This window comes from Amblyomma americanum, chromosome 8 (genome assembly GCF_052857255.1).
Source record: "Amblyomma americanum isolate KBUSLIRL-KWMA chromosome 8, ASM5285725v1, whole genome shotgun sequence".
Taxonomy (NCBI): Eukaryota; Metazoa; Arthropoda; class Arachnida; order Ixodida; family Ixodidae; genus Amblyomma; species Amblyomma americanum.
The window spans coordinates 95,470,753-95,484,627 of NC_135504.1; the positions used below are offsets into that span (position 1 = coordinate 95,470,753).

Consider the following 13,875-nt stretch of genomic DNA (forward strand, 5'->3'; position numbering starts at 1 on the left):
ACAGCGCGGACGGTAAATTGGCGGGCTTGGCAGACGTTGGCGGGAAGACGCAGGTGGGCTTTGTCGTCGTGACGACGTTGCTTTGTTCGTGACTCCCATCGGTGTACCCACAGCGACCCGCGGGAAAGTTTGCATTGACGTTGTGCCGGAAAATGACGCACATACTTGTGAAGTGGAAGGACGAAAATAAGTGGGACGTGTACCCTGTGAAAATGATCGAGGATGCCGCTGTGGGCATCCGCCTGTTAACCCAGGAGAACGCCATTAGTGAATTGCGCGGCCAAGAAGTTCGGGTGCGCTGGGAGGAGGGTCAGGATGCTGCACCGGCGGAGCTGCTTGCTTTCGGTAAGTTTTGTCCGTAACAACGTTCCAGCGCATGACTACGCAAAAATGAAGCGCTGGGTAGGTTGAGTTCATATTGGAGCTTGTTTTAGAAGGACCTCGCCAGTCCTTACCATCTATAGTCAACGCGCAAAGAAATTGGACCAGCGAATGGCCTGTTTACGTTGCTTTCTTTAGTTGCCTAAATTGCCAGTTTTCGCGATAACTCGCTAGGGTCGAAACGTTTGCACATCGGAAACTCTTGCGATGTAATATCACTTCCTTTGTCGTCATATGTTGTGTGAAAGGCGCCTTGTGCTGTATTTTTTTTTAACATATATAGCTGTAAGCAGGCTGGAGTGCTCAAGCAGTTTAACAAAGCAGAATATTTGTGCACCTGTTATGGGCTTGACGATTTTCTATGGCGTTTGTGTGCTTCGCGTCATATCATTAGTGCAAACAGTCTCTGAAACTAAGCACATTCTTTAAAATTTCGCTTCCCTTGTTCCGGAGAACACCGCTCGAACACTCTAGGCTAGTGCGCTGATGACTACACTGTAAGAGCTATCTGATGTGACGTTTTTAGTGCAGATGATTTTGAAACCATGCTTTAAGATCAAGATTGAGGGCTCTCTTGCAAGCATATTTTGTGCCACCCGAAGGCCCTTTAGGGGCATTCATGACATACTTTTGTGCATTATGTACCATCTCTATTTACAAAACATTACACCACGCTGCATAATATTGTTTATGCATTGTTTCAGGGAAACCAACTGTTCTTGAGCGGAAGAGAAAAAAAATTGTTGCTGCAGCGGCCAGCGCTGAAGAGATTGCGACTGCATCTTCAACAAGTGTTCAAGGGAGTGGGGCAGCATCACCTGTACAGGTAGTAACTCCTGGCTTTACTTTAAACATCATTCGTTGTGTGTCAAACATGCTGATCTATGCTGACCCAAAAGACGCGGGTTCGATCTCGGCTACAGCAGTCGAATTTCGATGGAGGCGAAATTCTAGAGGCCCGTGTGCTGTGCGATGTCGGGGCATGATAAAGAACCCCAGGTGGTCGAAATTTCCGGAGACCTTCACTACGGCGTCCCTCGTAGCCTGAGTTGCTTTAGGGCGTTAAGCTCCCATAAGGCAAACCAGATTCACATTTTTACTTTCTTAGGGCTGTGGAAGAAATGTGCGTGCATCTAGGGATATCACAAATGCTAGGTTCTGAAGTTTTTAGTTGTGTTAACTGAAGGTTTAAAATGGGTGGTCACCAGTCTTTCCTGAAATGTGTATTCCTATCGCTTATTTTTCGTTTAATGCATGCACCTTATCATAGCTGGTTAGCAATTGGTCTCAAAATACATACATAATAGAATAATTTGGGCGAGTTGGTTACGGACTTTCATATTAACAGCAACAGTGCAATGACTGCACAAAAGAAATGGACACCAATTATGATAAGCATTTGTTATTATTATTGACATTTATACAGTATTGACTCATTTTCCATTCACTCCGCATTATCCTACAGATATCTTGGCCTCCATCTAACACCATCGCTATCATGGGTCACTCACATTCAAAACATCTGTGCTGCAGCCTCTCGCACACTCGGGTACCTGCGTCGTAACTTGAACGCTGCATACCCTGACATAAAAAACTAGCATGTATAACATTCATTCGGCCAATTATACGAGAATATGCATCATCCATTTAGCACCCATCACAAGCATACCTCGCCGCTGACCTTGAAGCCGTACAGAATCGTGCCATCCAATTTATAACGTCTTTGCTATTCAAGGAAAACCAGTATCACCGCACTGACACACTCCCTTGCCATTCCATCACTCTAGTCATGCTGCATCATATCTTGCCTCTGCCTTCATCATTTCTATTATCACTCACGCACGAGACACGAAAAGCTACAACCCCCGCACAGGACGTCTAGCCACCTAAGCTATGACCATAGTATTGCACGCATCAGCTGTCGCACCTTAGCACTAAAGTCATAATTTTTTCCGGACGCAATAGCACTACGGAATGGCCTGCCAAATACCATCACATCATGCGCTGACCGCAAATCATTCCAGTATAAACTAAACGACCATTTTTTATGAGGGCAAAAAGTTCCTGCCATATTCACCTCGGCATTTTTAACAGCTGTTTATTGTTGCTTTTCTTTTTTATGTCATGCCTTTTGCATTGTTTTTCCTGTTTCGATCCCATGCATTCCACTTTGCATTGATACGCGTCACAAGATTATTTAACTGTTATATACTGTTTTTTTTTCTTACTGTTCACTTTTATGAGTCTATTCTTTCTTTCTTTGGGCCTTGATTTTGCTCCCCCTTGTGCAATGCAGCAACTCTGCTGCAGTGCCGCACTGGAAATGCCTGAACTCTTGGCGAAAATTGCGGAGTTGACTGCAGAGAATGAGGTGCTGAAAAGGAAACTGGAGTCAGCAGAGACTACAGTTGGTAAATAGTTTTCATCAGTGCGTTATGTTGTCTCAGTGGCTCAGCACGTGGTGTCTAATTTTTTCAATCTATTTTAAGCACAGGCATTCACTTTCTGCCACGACATCTATCATGCTTCTGTACCCTTGTTATTGAAGGGCAACTCTGAAGGTTCTTATAGAACCTTCTCAGTTAATAATCAAAATGCATTCCTTACAGGTCACTTAAGCTCCGCCTTTAAGGTTATGATGCGACAGCTTTGGTGGCTTCCGTCTGCGGATTCCCTTGCAGATTCTCGTTCGCGTACATGCGCTTCACACATACTCGCACATATTCTTCAGCATGCACTTGTAAGCTACCACATTATGTGAAAGACCCACAGACAGATATGAAGCCCTGCTTAACCAGGTCATATGAACGTGCCTGTGTGGCCTAGAGGTAGCATGTCAGACTCCGAATGCAAGGGTCCTGGAGGGTTCATACCCCATCACTTCCCATCTGAAATAAGGAGCACGAGTTCGCAGCTCCTGCCAAGTCAGCCATGTTACATGGTCGCATGGCGTTGCACAACCCTATGTCGGATCAGTGCCTGGTCATGTCAGCTGGCAGGCACCACCTGCCAGAGCCATGCCTGTGATTTTTCGCTCACAACGCTGACATCGGATTTTTTGGGAAATGGAGTCTTTAACGCTGTTGTGTTAAAAAGCAGAAAATAGGTCACTGAAACTGGCCTTTGACCAAACGATGAGGGTGCGTACAGGTCCTTGAAGCCTTTGAATTTGGAAGTCTCATATTTCTGAGCACCAGTTCTGGCAGTTCGGATGCAGGTCTGGTTGTCGGCTAGTTTTAGCGTTGCTGGCAAATTGCAGCCATCTGTGTGCTGCCCATATCAACAGCTGCCAACATCCCAAACTGCGTGAGGAATTTTCAAACAGCACATTGCAATGAATGTTGCCGTGAGACAGCCTGGGTGCATGCGTATTGCATGGCAGCTGGCATGAAACACACGTGCGGTTTTTCTGAATATGACTGAAGTGCCAGTATGGTGCACGCGTTTGCTTGCATTTAGTCGTGCCATGTAAGCATAGCTGCAACTTGGGCATTGTTCTCAATGATGTGTTTTTTACTTTTTGTCCTAACACGCAAGCTGCATAATCTGCTGCCACATTTGCACTGGCTGCACCGTTCTGGCACTCTCCAATAAGAAGGTTTACCTGAATGTTTCCTTATCTGAACCTGCATAGTGTCTGCATTTTTTAAACAAATGGCTTCTTGCAGAGGGCACTGTGTTGCACTGCTGAAACCGATGAGGAACAATTCATGTACGACTATGAGAAACAGCTCATGTACTGCAGGCGAATCGAACAGACTGCTAGTAACATTTACTGCTGAACACAGCTGCCTCAAAGGGAACTGGGCAAACTCGCTTCATGCAGTGCAGACATACTTCATGTTGTCTACATGCGTAGCTTTGATACCATTTCTTCAGGAAATTCAATAGATATGCCAGAGAATGAGGAATTGCGTACCATAAACTGTAATACATTTTGCTGGTAAAAATATTCTTAATGGGGTGCAAAAGACTGCTTGAATGGATGCCGGCTATACTTCAGATGGATTCTTTGTCATGCAGATGCTGACTCAAAAAGAATTAAGGGAATGCAAAGGAATGGGAGTTATTCAATGAAGAAATTTCAGAATACAAGAAAACAAAATGCCGCCCTCAACCCTATTAGCACTGTGAATGTAATCAGCTGAACTCGTGTGCACTGATTAACTCGGCAATGATTCCATTTCTGTGCTTGTTGCAGATGCATACAAGATGGTGAAAAGGCTGAAGGGGATGATGGCCAAATTCGAAAAAAGTCCTGGTCCCTGCACGCCAGCCGATAAGGTATGTGTGCTTGTTCACTTGTCACCATCAGTGTGTAGGCATTCTCATATTTCTACTAGACAGACTCATTGCAACTGGATTTTGATCAGGTGGCATTCGGACTAGACAAAGCTCGGCAGTGCTCCACAGCTATTTTCAGGGATAATGATGACATTTGAGGTTCACTCACAGATTGCTGTCATAACTTTGTGTCCCTTTTAAACATGTAACTGGATACCAAAGGAATGTGAATAACCCTTTAGCATGCTTTGCACACAATTGTGCACAAAGCGAACTCATAGCTTTTTCTGAGACTGCTGCACCTAGTTGTGATTTCCTTGTTTCAGGTAAGTTTTGCATACTTCATGTTTCAAATAAGGTGGTTTCTTATGTCATGTAGCAAATGCAGTAAGCTATATTTTGCGAAACAGTGAATGTTGCAGCTTGTTTGATATCTTTTTGGAGGCATATAATCTACCACCAAAAGTAACATCACTTTTTTTAAATGCGAAAGCACTATATGGTTGCATCGTGTCAGCAAAAAGTGTCTGCAAATTTTGTCTGCATGATTATGTCGTGTGGAGATAAATCTGGAAAAGCTTGATTGTGTCAGGTAGTGCGTGAGTAGGTCTTGAAATGAAAAAGAGTTTGGTTGAGGAATTTTATTATTTAAATAATTTAATTGAATTAATATCTGTAAATGCTGTGTTTGAAGCAGGTTTTGCTTGACTGATTTAAAGAAAGTTTATATAAATGCATGAGAAGGCTTACTTAGAATAAAAATAAAATGAAAAACAATAAATAAATGAAATAAAAGGCAAGAACTTTTTAAAAATGAGAAATTGAGGGAGGAAGAAAAGAAATGGAAATGTGAAACTTTTAAGCAGACTTAAGTGCAATCCTGTAATTTTTCTTTCATAATCATAAGCATAATGCATACATACTAAATTGAAAATATTTTTGCAATTTTTATGGTATTAATTTGATAAATTGCATTTCGATGGTACCATTTCCATTAGCCATGACATTTTGAATGAAATTTTTGACATCCCCACAAAAGATTACCTGCTAATATCGTACGCTGGAAAACTAATTGTCTTTATTAAGGGTATTGTATACCATTTAGGTGGAAAAATATTTCTTCAAATATTTTTCTTACAGATTTAAAAACTAAGTGGTGTCACAAATTTATTAAAAACAATAAATTGTGTCAGAAGGGTTTAATGGATCAGTCAGCATAGTTGAGTTCGTAAATGATGCCGGGTGCCCGTTCCTTCCATGCTTCCATGCATGGTCTTTGGTGCTTGTTTTTCAAGTGCACAAGGTGCCGGAGGGTTGTCTGTGGCTTGTGGCTTGAAGCTTTCCGTGTTCCCAGAAAGAAAGGTAAATGTATTGACCAGCCATCTGTTCCTTGGCAAAAGGGCAGTCACTAATGCTAGCACTCTAAGGAATATATTTGCCATGTTTTCTGAACTGGTATTTTTTTCTTTTTGAAAATGGTTTTTGGGGAGAGGAAATGGCACAGTATCTGTCTCACTTCTTGGGGGGAAACCTGAACTGTGCTATCAGGGAAGGAATAAAGGAGGGACGGAAAGAAAAAAGGAAGAAAGAGGTGCTGTAGTGGAGGGCTCTAGAATAATTTCTACCACTTGGGGACCTTTAATGTGCACTGAGATCACACAGTACATGGGACCATCTCCAAACTAACAATCAGGACACATCAAACCATCTGATTGATTAGAATAGCCAACAAGCACCGAGGCATGCGTGAGCATGACCCGAGGCATGGTTTACTCCCTTCCCTACCTCTACCTCACAAAGGTGGAGGAGGAGAAGGTAAATGCAGTAATAAGGCAGGCATACAAGGCAGCCTTAAATCTCCCACAACGAGCTCCCACCACCCATCTCCTATGCATGGCAGTACGCAGTACACTACAAGAACTAACTGAAGCTAATTGCACGGCTCAGATCAACAGACTCTCCTCCACAAATACAGGTAGACACATTCCCGCCACTCTAAAAATTCGGCCAACAGGTCCACCCCACAACAACTCCCACACCATCCCAACACACATCAGGGACAGACATTTTATATCTCTGCCGAGAATTCCAACCACCACCTTGCTGGAACCTCACAGACAGAGAGGGTTGGGAGATCGCGGCCTCCAGCTTCGAACCGGCCTCACAAAGGTGGCTGGTAGAGTGGGCTGGAGAGGTCGCCGCACGTCATGGACTGTTGGCCACCACCCGGGATCAAGAGCCAGACCAACCCTTGGCATTATCTCATCCATGAGGCTCATCAGTAAAGTTTTCACCTACCTACCAGCACACGGGCGCCTTTGCATTTAACCTCCAATGAAACGCAGCCGCCCAAGGTCCGGTTCGAACCTGGGTACTCTGGCTCAGTAGAGGAGCACCTTGGGGGGGTGTTTGCTGAATTGCTTTTGAGGTCATGTCATGTCTCGCTTTGAGCATTCTTTTTTTTTTGTCATATGCCTTTAAATGGGAGCTCAGTGCTACTGTTGACTGATTTAATTTTTACGTTGTTGCTCTTGGGCTGCTTTTACCTCGGAAGGTGCTCATAAATTTGTTTTTCTATTTTGCTACATAATCGCTGGATGCAAGTTAGGCTTTTGTGATGACCAGTTCTCGGAAGGGCTCCTAAATTTGTTTTTCTATTTTGCTACATAATCGCTGGATGAAAGTTAGGCTTTTGTAATGACCAGTTCATCACATTTGACTCTTTTTATGTTATTGATATTTGAATTATTTATATTTTGGGCCATGTTTATATTCCACCACCTTGTGAAAGCTGTTCTTCCTCAGAAGATGCTTATGATTAGCCCCTCAAAATACAAAGCTCTTTTGCCTACTGCCCTTGTAAGAGTGATTTTACAATATGCAAGCACTCTTTGGTTCCTACAATCAATCACTGACGTCACTCAGCTTGAGAGAATGCAACGAAAAGCTGCAAGGTTCATTCATAACAAATACAAACCCTCTGACTCCCCTACTGATACTACCGCATTAGCTGGCCTTCCATTACTATCACCTAGGGGAAAAGAATCTCACCTGAAGTTTTTATACCAATTATTATGCAGCAGCTATAGTGTAAATGTGTCTAAATATGCATCCTTCTGACACTCACTGCAATCCCGGCACAAGCATGCACATATGCTGACTGAATACTCACGTCAAACCAACATTCTCAAGCATTCTTTCTTTACTTTAGCCATCAGCAAATGGAATTACCTCAATCCATTGATTACTAGTGCGTACTCACTATCTCTATCTTCCTTCACCTCTAGATTAGGATTCAACAAAAATCAGTAAAGTGGTCATAGTCCTACATTCTACCAGATGACTGCGCAGCCATTACTTGTTGTGTTGCCATGTCTTGATATGTTATTTTTACAGATGGTTGTGTGGACCATTGTGACCTGTTACCTTCTTTTTCTAGCATGCTTACTAACAAGAGTGCTGCTCTCTTTGTTTTCTTTTTTTCTGCTGCTCTGAATTTTTAAGGTATTCTTTGGTAACCTGCCTACTAGTATTATATAACATCTATTTTCAAAGTTTCATTTCTGTTCATCCTCTGGAAGCAATTTCTCTTTATTGTTTTGTACTTTGTATTATACTGATTGCCCACCTCCTATGGTCTCGTATTGAGACTAGCAGTATTGTAAATAAATAAGCCAATTATACTGTATCTTATGGCACAACCCCATAGCAGGAGCATGTTTCATTATTAGGTAGCAGTTTCTGTGTGGTCACTGTAAATCAAGGCCTTCTATAAAACTTTGTTCTCTTCTCTTTTGCTGTCTTGCGAATGCTTTTGTCACAAAGGTGGAACATGCTTTGTCTTTGCAGGTTGATATTGGTGGTGGCGTTCTTGTTGATAAATCGGTGCTCGGGCTGTTGAACCATTCGAACAGTGGGCCTGGGATGTATGCCCGTGCGCTGCTCCGCCATCTGTTTTCGCCTGAGGAGCTGCAGGGCAGCTCTCTCTTCGGGCAGCAGAACACTCGCACACACTCCAAACGTGGGTCACTGGACCAAGAGAAGGTCTCGGCAGTAATTGGTAAGTGTCTTTTTCAGACATATCTTTATGTAGGAAGCCATCTAAAATACTTTTTATAAATCCATATTGCTCATTTAGAGCTTAGAACTCTATTGCTGAGGGTAAAAAAATTCAATATCCTAGGTTGAAAGCACTTGAGATTTTTTTGCAAACAAAACAGGAATCCAAACTAGAGAAACAGATGGTACTTTTTTAAATTGAACATGAGTAGTGTAACTGGCCTACCGAGTTTAAAACAAATAGAATATTTGTGGCAATATTTGCTACTTGTGCAAATAATCGGACAAAACGGAAGAATAGCGTTAAACATTGATGTGATAGCGGCAGCAGGGGCGTAGCAAGGGGGGGGGGGTGCTTATGGGCCTTCAGCCCCCCCCGAAATTTGACATGAGCCCCATCGAACAAAATTTCTGGCGGTGCCACTGCAATTGAGCTACGGCGACGGCTGTCCAATCTGCTGCTCTCGTGGGTAATTTGTTTATTGTGTGTAAGCAAACCTCGACAGTGTTCACATGCGCCACCCTCGTCATACCGGCGGACGTAGCGCGTCTTTTATTACCGCGAGTGTGACGTGGAACATCATCCAACGGCGAGGGCGGAAACTGTGGGAGAGCCCTCTTATGCTACCTATGGTATCAAGACTTCCAGAACCGAGACCCTATGTGTGTGTGTGTGTGTGCGTGCGTGCGTACATATATATGTATACACACACAATACAGGGCGGCTCGACATGAGCCCCTCCCCCCTTGCCCGAACAAAGTTTCTGGCAACGCCACTGAGCGGCAGCGCTGCAGTACGATTCTAACTTACGCAGTTAAAGCTATAGCTGTTAATTACGCAGCACTGATCTCTACTAAGGTGCTGCAACACGAATTCATTATGTTAACTCTATGAACGTCAAGTTATGCGTGTACAAAAATTATTTTCTTATTGACAATGATAGAGAATAAACCAGAGCCACAGCTAAGGGCATGAGAGGGGCAAAAGCATATATTAGCCATGGCCTCCATGGCTGTTAAACTTGGCGAAGCCTAGCCGTGTTGTCGTGTCTTAGAGGTCATGTATGAGCATTACGAATGCTGCCACACGAAAGGACCATGTAGTGGCACTAGACCCTTCATCACGCAGATATTGATCACCGCAGGATGGTCCCCAGCATTAGTGTGTGCCCTGTTCTTTGAAAGAACAATCATTGAGGGAATATACCTTGCCAAGCCTTATTTGAACATTATACCTATTGTTCAAAAGCTGTTCGAAAGTTCATAGCCAATTCGATCCGGTTCAAATAATTTCCAAAATACACTATTTGACTTGTTCGATATTTTATAATAGTCCACTGGCCGCAATGGCTGAGTGGTTATGGTGCTCAACTGCTGACCCGAAAGACGCGGGTTCGATCCTGGCTGTGGTTGTCTAGTTTCGATGGAGGCGAAATTCTAGACGCCCGTGTACTGTGCGATGTCAGTGCACGTTAAAGAACCCCAGGTGGTCAAAATTTCCGGATCCCTTCACTTCGGCGTCTCTCATAGCCTGACTCGCTTTGGGACATTAAACGCCATAAGCCAATCCAAATCAAACTGATTTTCTAATATTCGCGCACACCTAACACAAAGCATATAGCAAGACCTCACCAAATGGTATGTGGCCGCCGTGGTGGCTGAGTGGCTACGGCGTTCGGCTGCTGACCCGAAATACGCTGGTTCGATCCTGGCCGCAGCGGTCAAATTTCGATGGAGGCGCAATTCTAAAGGCTAGTGCACATGCACTGTGCAATGTTGGTGCACATTAGAGAACTCCAGGTGGTCGAAATTTCCGGATTCCTTCACTGCGGCGTCTCTCATAACCTGTCTCGCTTTCGGACATTAAACCCCCATAAAGCATAAACCAAATGGTATGTAAAAAAAGAACAGAATAGGAAAGAATGAGAAATGTCATTGCTGAATGCCTTGAAATTGCAGATTGCATGCACGCATACAAGAATACTGCTCCCACTATTGTGACACGTATCTGTTAAACTGCATGAAGTAACTTATTATATTTGCCCTTATTAGCAATAGCTTCACACTGCACATTTGAGAGGGATATGGCTGTATTCATTATATCATTGCTTATAGTTTTATGGAGCAAACAAGATTTACTGTACAGATAAGGAAAAGGATAGGACAAGTCGATTTGGCAAAGGCATATATGAATGTTTCAGAAATGGGAGGGCGATACCCCACATCAAGTGCTTTGGCACAAGATTTTTTTACTTGTTCAACATCAGTTTGCTATTTTGTTTTCAGGCTTTACATGCAGGAAGTTCCCAGATGCAAGTGCAGCCCTAATCAAGAATAGCCTGGCGAGCTACCTGGCTCGCCTCAACAATGGCCCGGCAGCAGCAACGCCATCTGAAAAATAGCGTCACACGCCATGTGACGCGCCTCATTATATGGAACCCCGTTTATATGTTCTTCACCAGACCAGTGAAAAAAACCACATAACAGCCGGGAAACTGCAATAGTGAGGAAAGCTCCGAAAATGAATGAAAACAGTGCAGCTTTGACTTTAAAACTATTTATTTCCACATAAAAAATCGAGAATGATGGATTGCTGTTTCTTTCGCTCGCTGGAAAGCACCACGCATTTCTAATAGCCTGGAAGGCCGCATTGTTGTCAGCGTAGCTTTGAGGTGTGACGTCCCTGCGCAGGTGGTCCAGAGCCACGATGACTTCTCCAAAACTTGTATCTGCCAACTCCCCGGAATCATGCGGCTCGTGCTGTTCATCATCATCTCAGTCAGCGGCTTCACTCGCGACTGAGTTCGCGACGATTTCGATCATGCTTTGGCACCCCGACATCACTACGGCAGCATCCACGGCGACGTAGTCGTTCATACTTGGCGCCACCAGCCTGCTTAGCTTTCGGGCCAAACATCGCGGCATTCGCTTCTATCGGCATGCTTCGAGACTGCTGTTAAGCGTTGAGGGAGGCAGACCAAGTCTTGGCGTTGTGGACTATATTCCTTGCTGGCTGCCTGTCGACTGTGTTTAGTACGTCCAGTTTTTGCTCAAGGGGAAGCGCCTTCCACTTTCTTGATGCCATCAAAGCACGACAAAAATTGCAGTTACATTGTTCGATGTTCACGGGGCAGATGGCGATCTAGTGGCGACCTCTCCAGCTCTTGTGCGGCTTCTTGCAGCCACTTGCATAGCTAAGCCTGGCCAAGACTTGTCAAAAGTTAAAGTGGTGGTTGGCGCGCATTGCCCAGACAGGTTCGGGGTGCCAGGTTGCGACATATCATTCTGGAATGGTTTCACACCTACAACATAACAGTGGGGTTCCCGATACATTGGATCCTTTGGGAGATATTGCTGGGACTGGATGAAACCGAGCAGCAGCCGGAAAAATGTGCAGTGAAGAACATAACAGCGGGGTTCTACTGTAATGGGCCGGCAGCAACATATAATTTTTAATTAGTTTATTTCTTAATTATAACTTCAGCTCTAGTCAGGCACCTGTGATATTTTACAAATAAAACAATTTTTAACATTTTTTTCTTGCACATCTTGAAGTGCATGCAGGTACGTGTGCCACAATCCTCATTTGCATATATATGTCCTTCCAGCAGGATTGCCTTTCTGTGTGCATCAACAAAATGACTACAACTTCTCAACTCAACAACGGTTGAACAGGGGATCAACAAGGTTATTTTCTGTGTGCATCAACAAAAGGGCAACAACTTCTCAATTCAACAATGGTTGAACAGGGGATACACAAGATTATCTTTCTGTGTGCATCAACAAAATGGCAACAACTTCTCAACTCAACAGGTTTCAACAGATGGTCAACAAAAAAAGTGTGCCAATATGCAAGAATTTGGCAACAATAAGTTGCATAGCCATTTTGTTGCCATGTCATTGACTGTGTTGACGGAAGTCCACGAAACGATCACTAAAACAACACACCGATTTTTGTAAGGGTGTACAGGGATTAAACTTGCGTTACGCCATAGATGTGACCATGGGTGCTGTTTAGCTTGACGCAACTACGCTGCACGCAGCTTTTGATGTCGTAAAACTGATCATCAGGACTGTATATTTTGCCTTCATAATAGCACTTTCCTGGAAATGAAAAAAGACAAGACAGCTTTAACGTGGTTTTTCAAACACTGCGAAGCCTGTAAGCTTTAACCTCATAGCGAGTGTTCGAAGTGAGTCACTATTTTCTTCGTTGCGCGCAAATATGAGCTCTGTGCGCCTCGAACGATACCGACTAGTCAGAAAGTATCAGAACACGTCGGCATTGTCGGTTCCTATGCAGGAGACGGAACAAGCCGGTCGCAATGGTGTTTGGAAGCGCTCTCAGGAATAATTGCGACCCTCATACAGCTTTCCACGCAACCATAGATGCTTGCGTGCTCCTGCCTCGTCTTTGTAGCAGCTGTAGCATATCGCTAAAGGGTGAAAAGACTGCTTATAATTGGGGTGGCACCACATTGCAAGGTGTATTAGAAGACAGCAAATTCTCGTTGAGGATTACGTGAGCTGAAAAACACAGTGCCCATTTCAACAGGCTACATTCGATATGTTCCTTGAGCTTTTGCACTAGCTCTCATTCTCTATTACGCACCGTCATCGAATATGGCCGATCTTGCTTTTCGCGTTAATTTATTGCGCCCACTGCGCCCGGTATCGAACCGTGCTCAGTACTGAAACGCCATATTGGTAGAACCCGTGGTGAACAGTTGTACGAGAAGGCAGTGATATACCGCGGAGGGCAGGGCATATGTTTACCATGGCATATGTTTACCATTCAGCCACTTTTTTGCGTCCTCAAAACACTGCATTTGCTTCCGCCGAAAATAAATAAAGAGCAAAATGAAAAAAGTCTACTTAAAATGCCCCCCCCCCCCAAAAAAAAAATTCTGCGATAAGGCCGTGAAGGTGGCAATTGCTGGGCCCCACCGTGCCATTACGTTGGTCGCAGCGCAACTAACGATGAATCGTAGTTACATAAAACACGGCCTTGTTTGCACGCTACGTACGGGCGCTAAGCGTTCTCGCAAAAGGCGAATAGAACGTTCCGTAAACTGTTTCATCTCGTGTTTTTTTCTTAGGATTTCCTGCGCGCTGTGTCTATTCGCTCTTGCTCTATACTCGAAACACGAA

At 44.0% G+C, this 13,875-nt stretch overlaps 1 protein-coding gene across 1 annotated transcript; it reads left to right on the forward strand.

Moving 5' to 3' along the window:
• The first annotated feature begins 2,704 nt into the window (after positions 1–2,704).
• On the forward strand, positions 2,705–12,214 carry LOC144102627 (uncharacterized). Its single transcript, XM_077635846.1, has 4 exons — positions 2,705–2,792; positions 4,583–4,665; positions 8,515–8,725; positions 11,011–12,214. The coding sequence occupies exons 1-4, from the start codon at positions 2,705–2,707 to the stop codon at positions 11,124–11,126; spliced, it is 498 nt and encodes a 165-aa protein (XP_077491972.1). The 3' UTR covers positions 11,127–12,214.
• Positions 12,215–13,875: the final 1,661 nt, after the last annotated feature.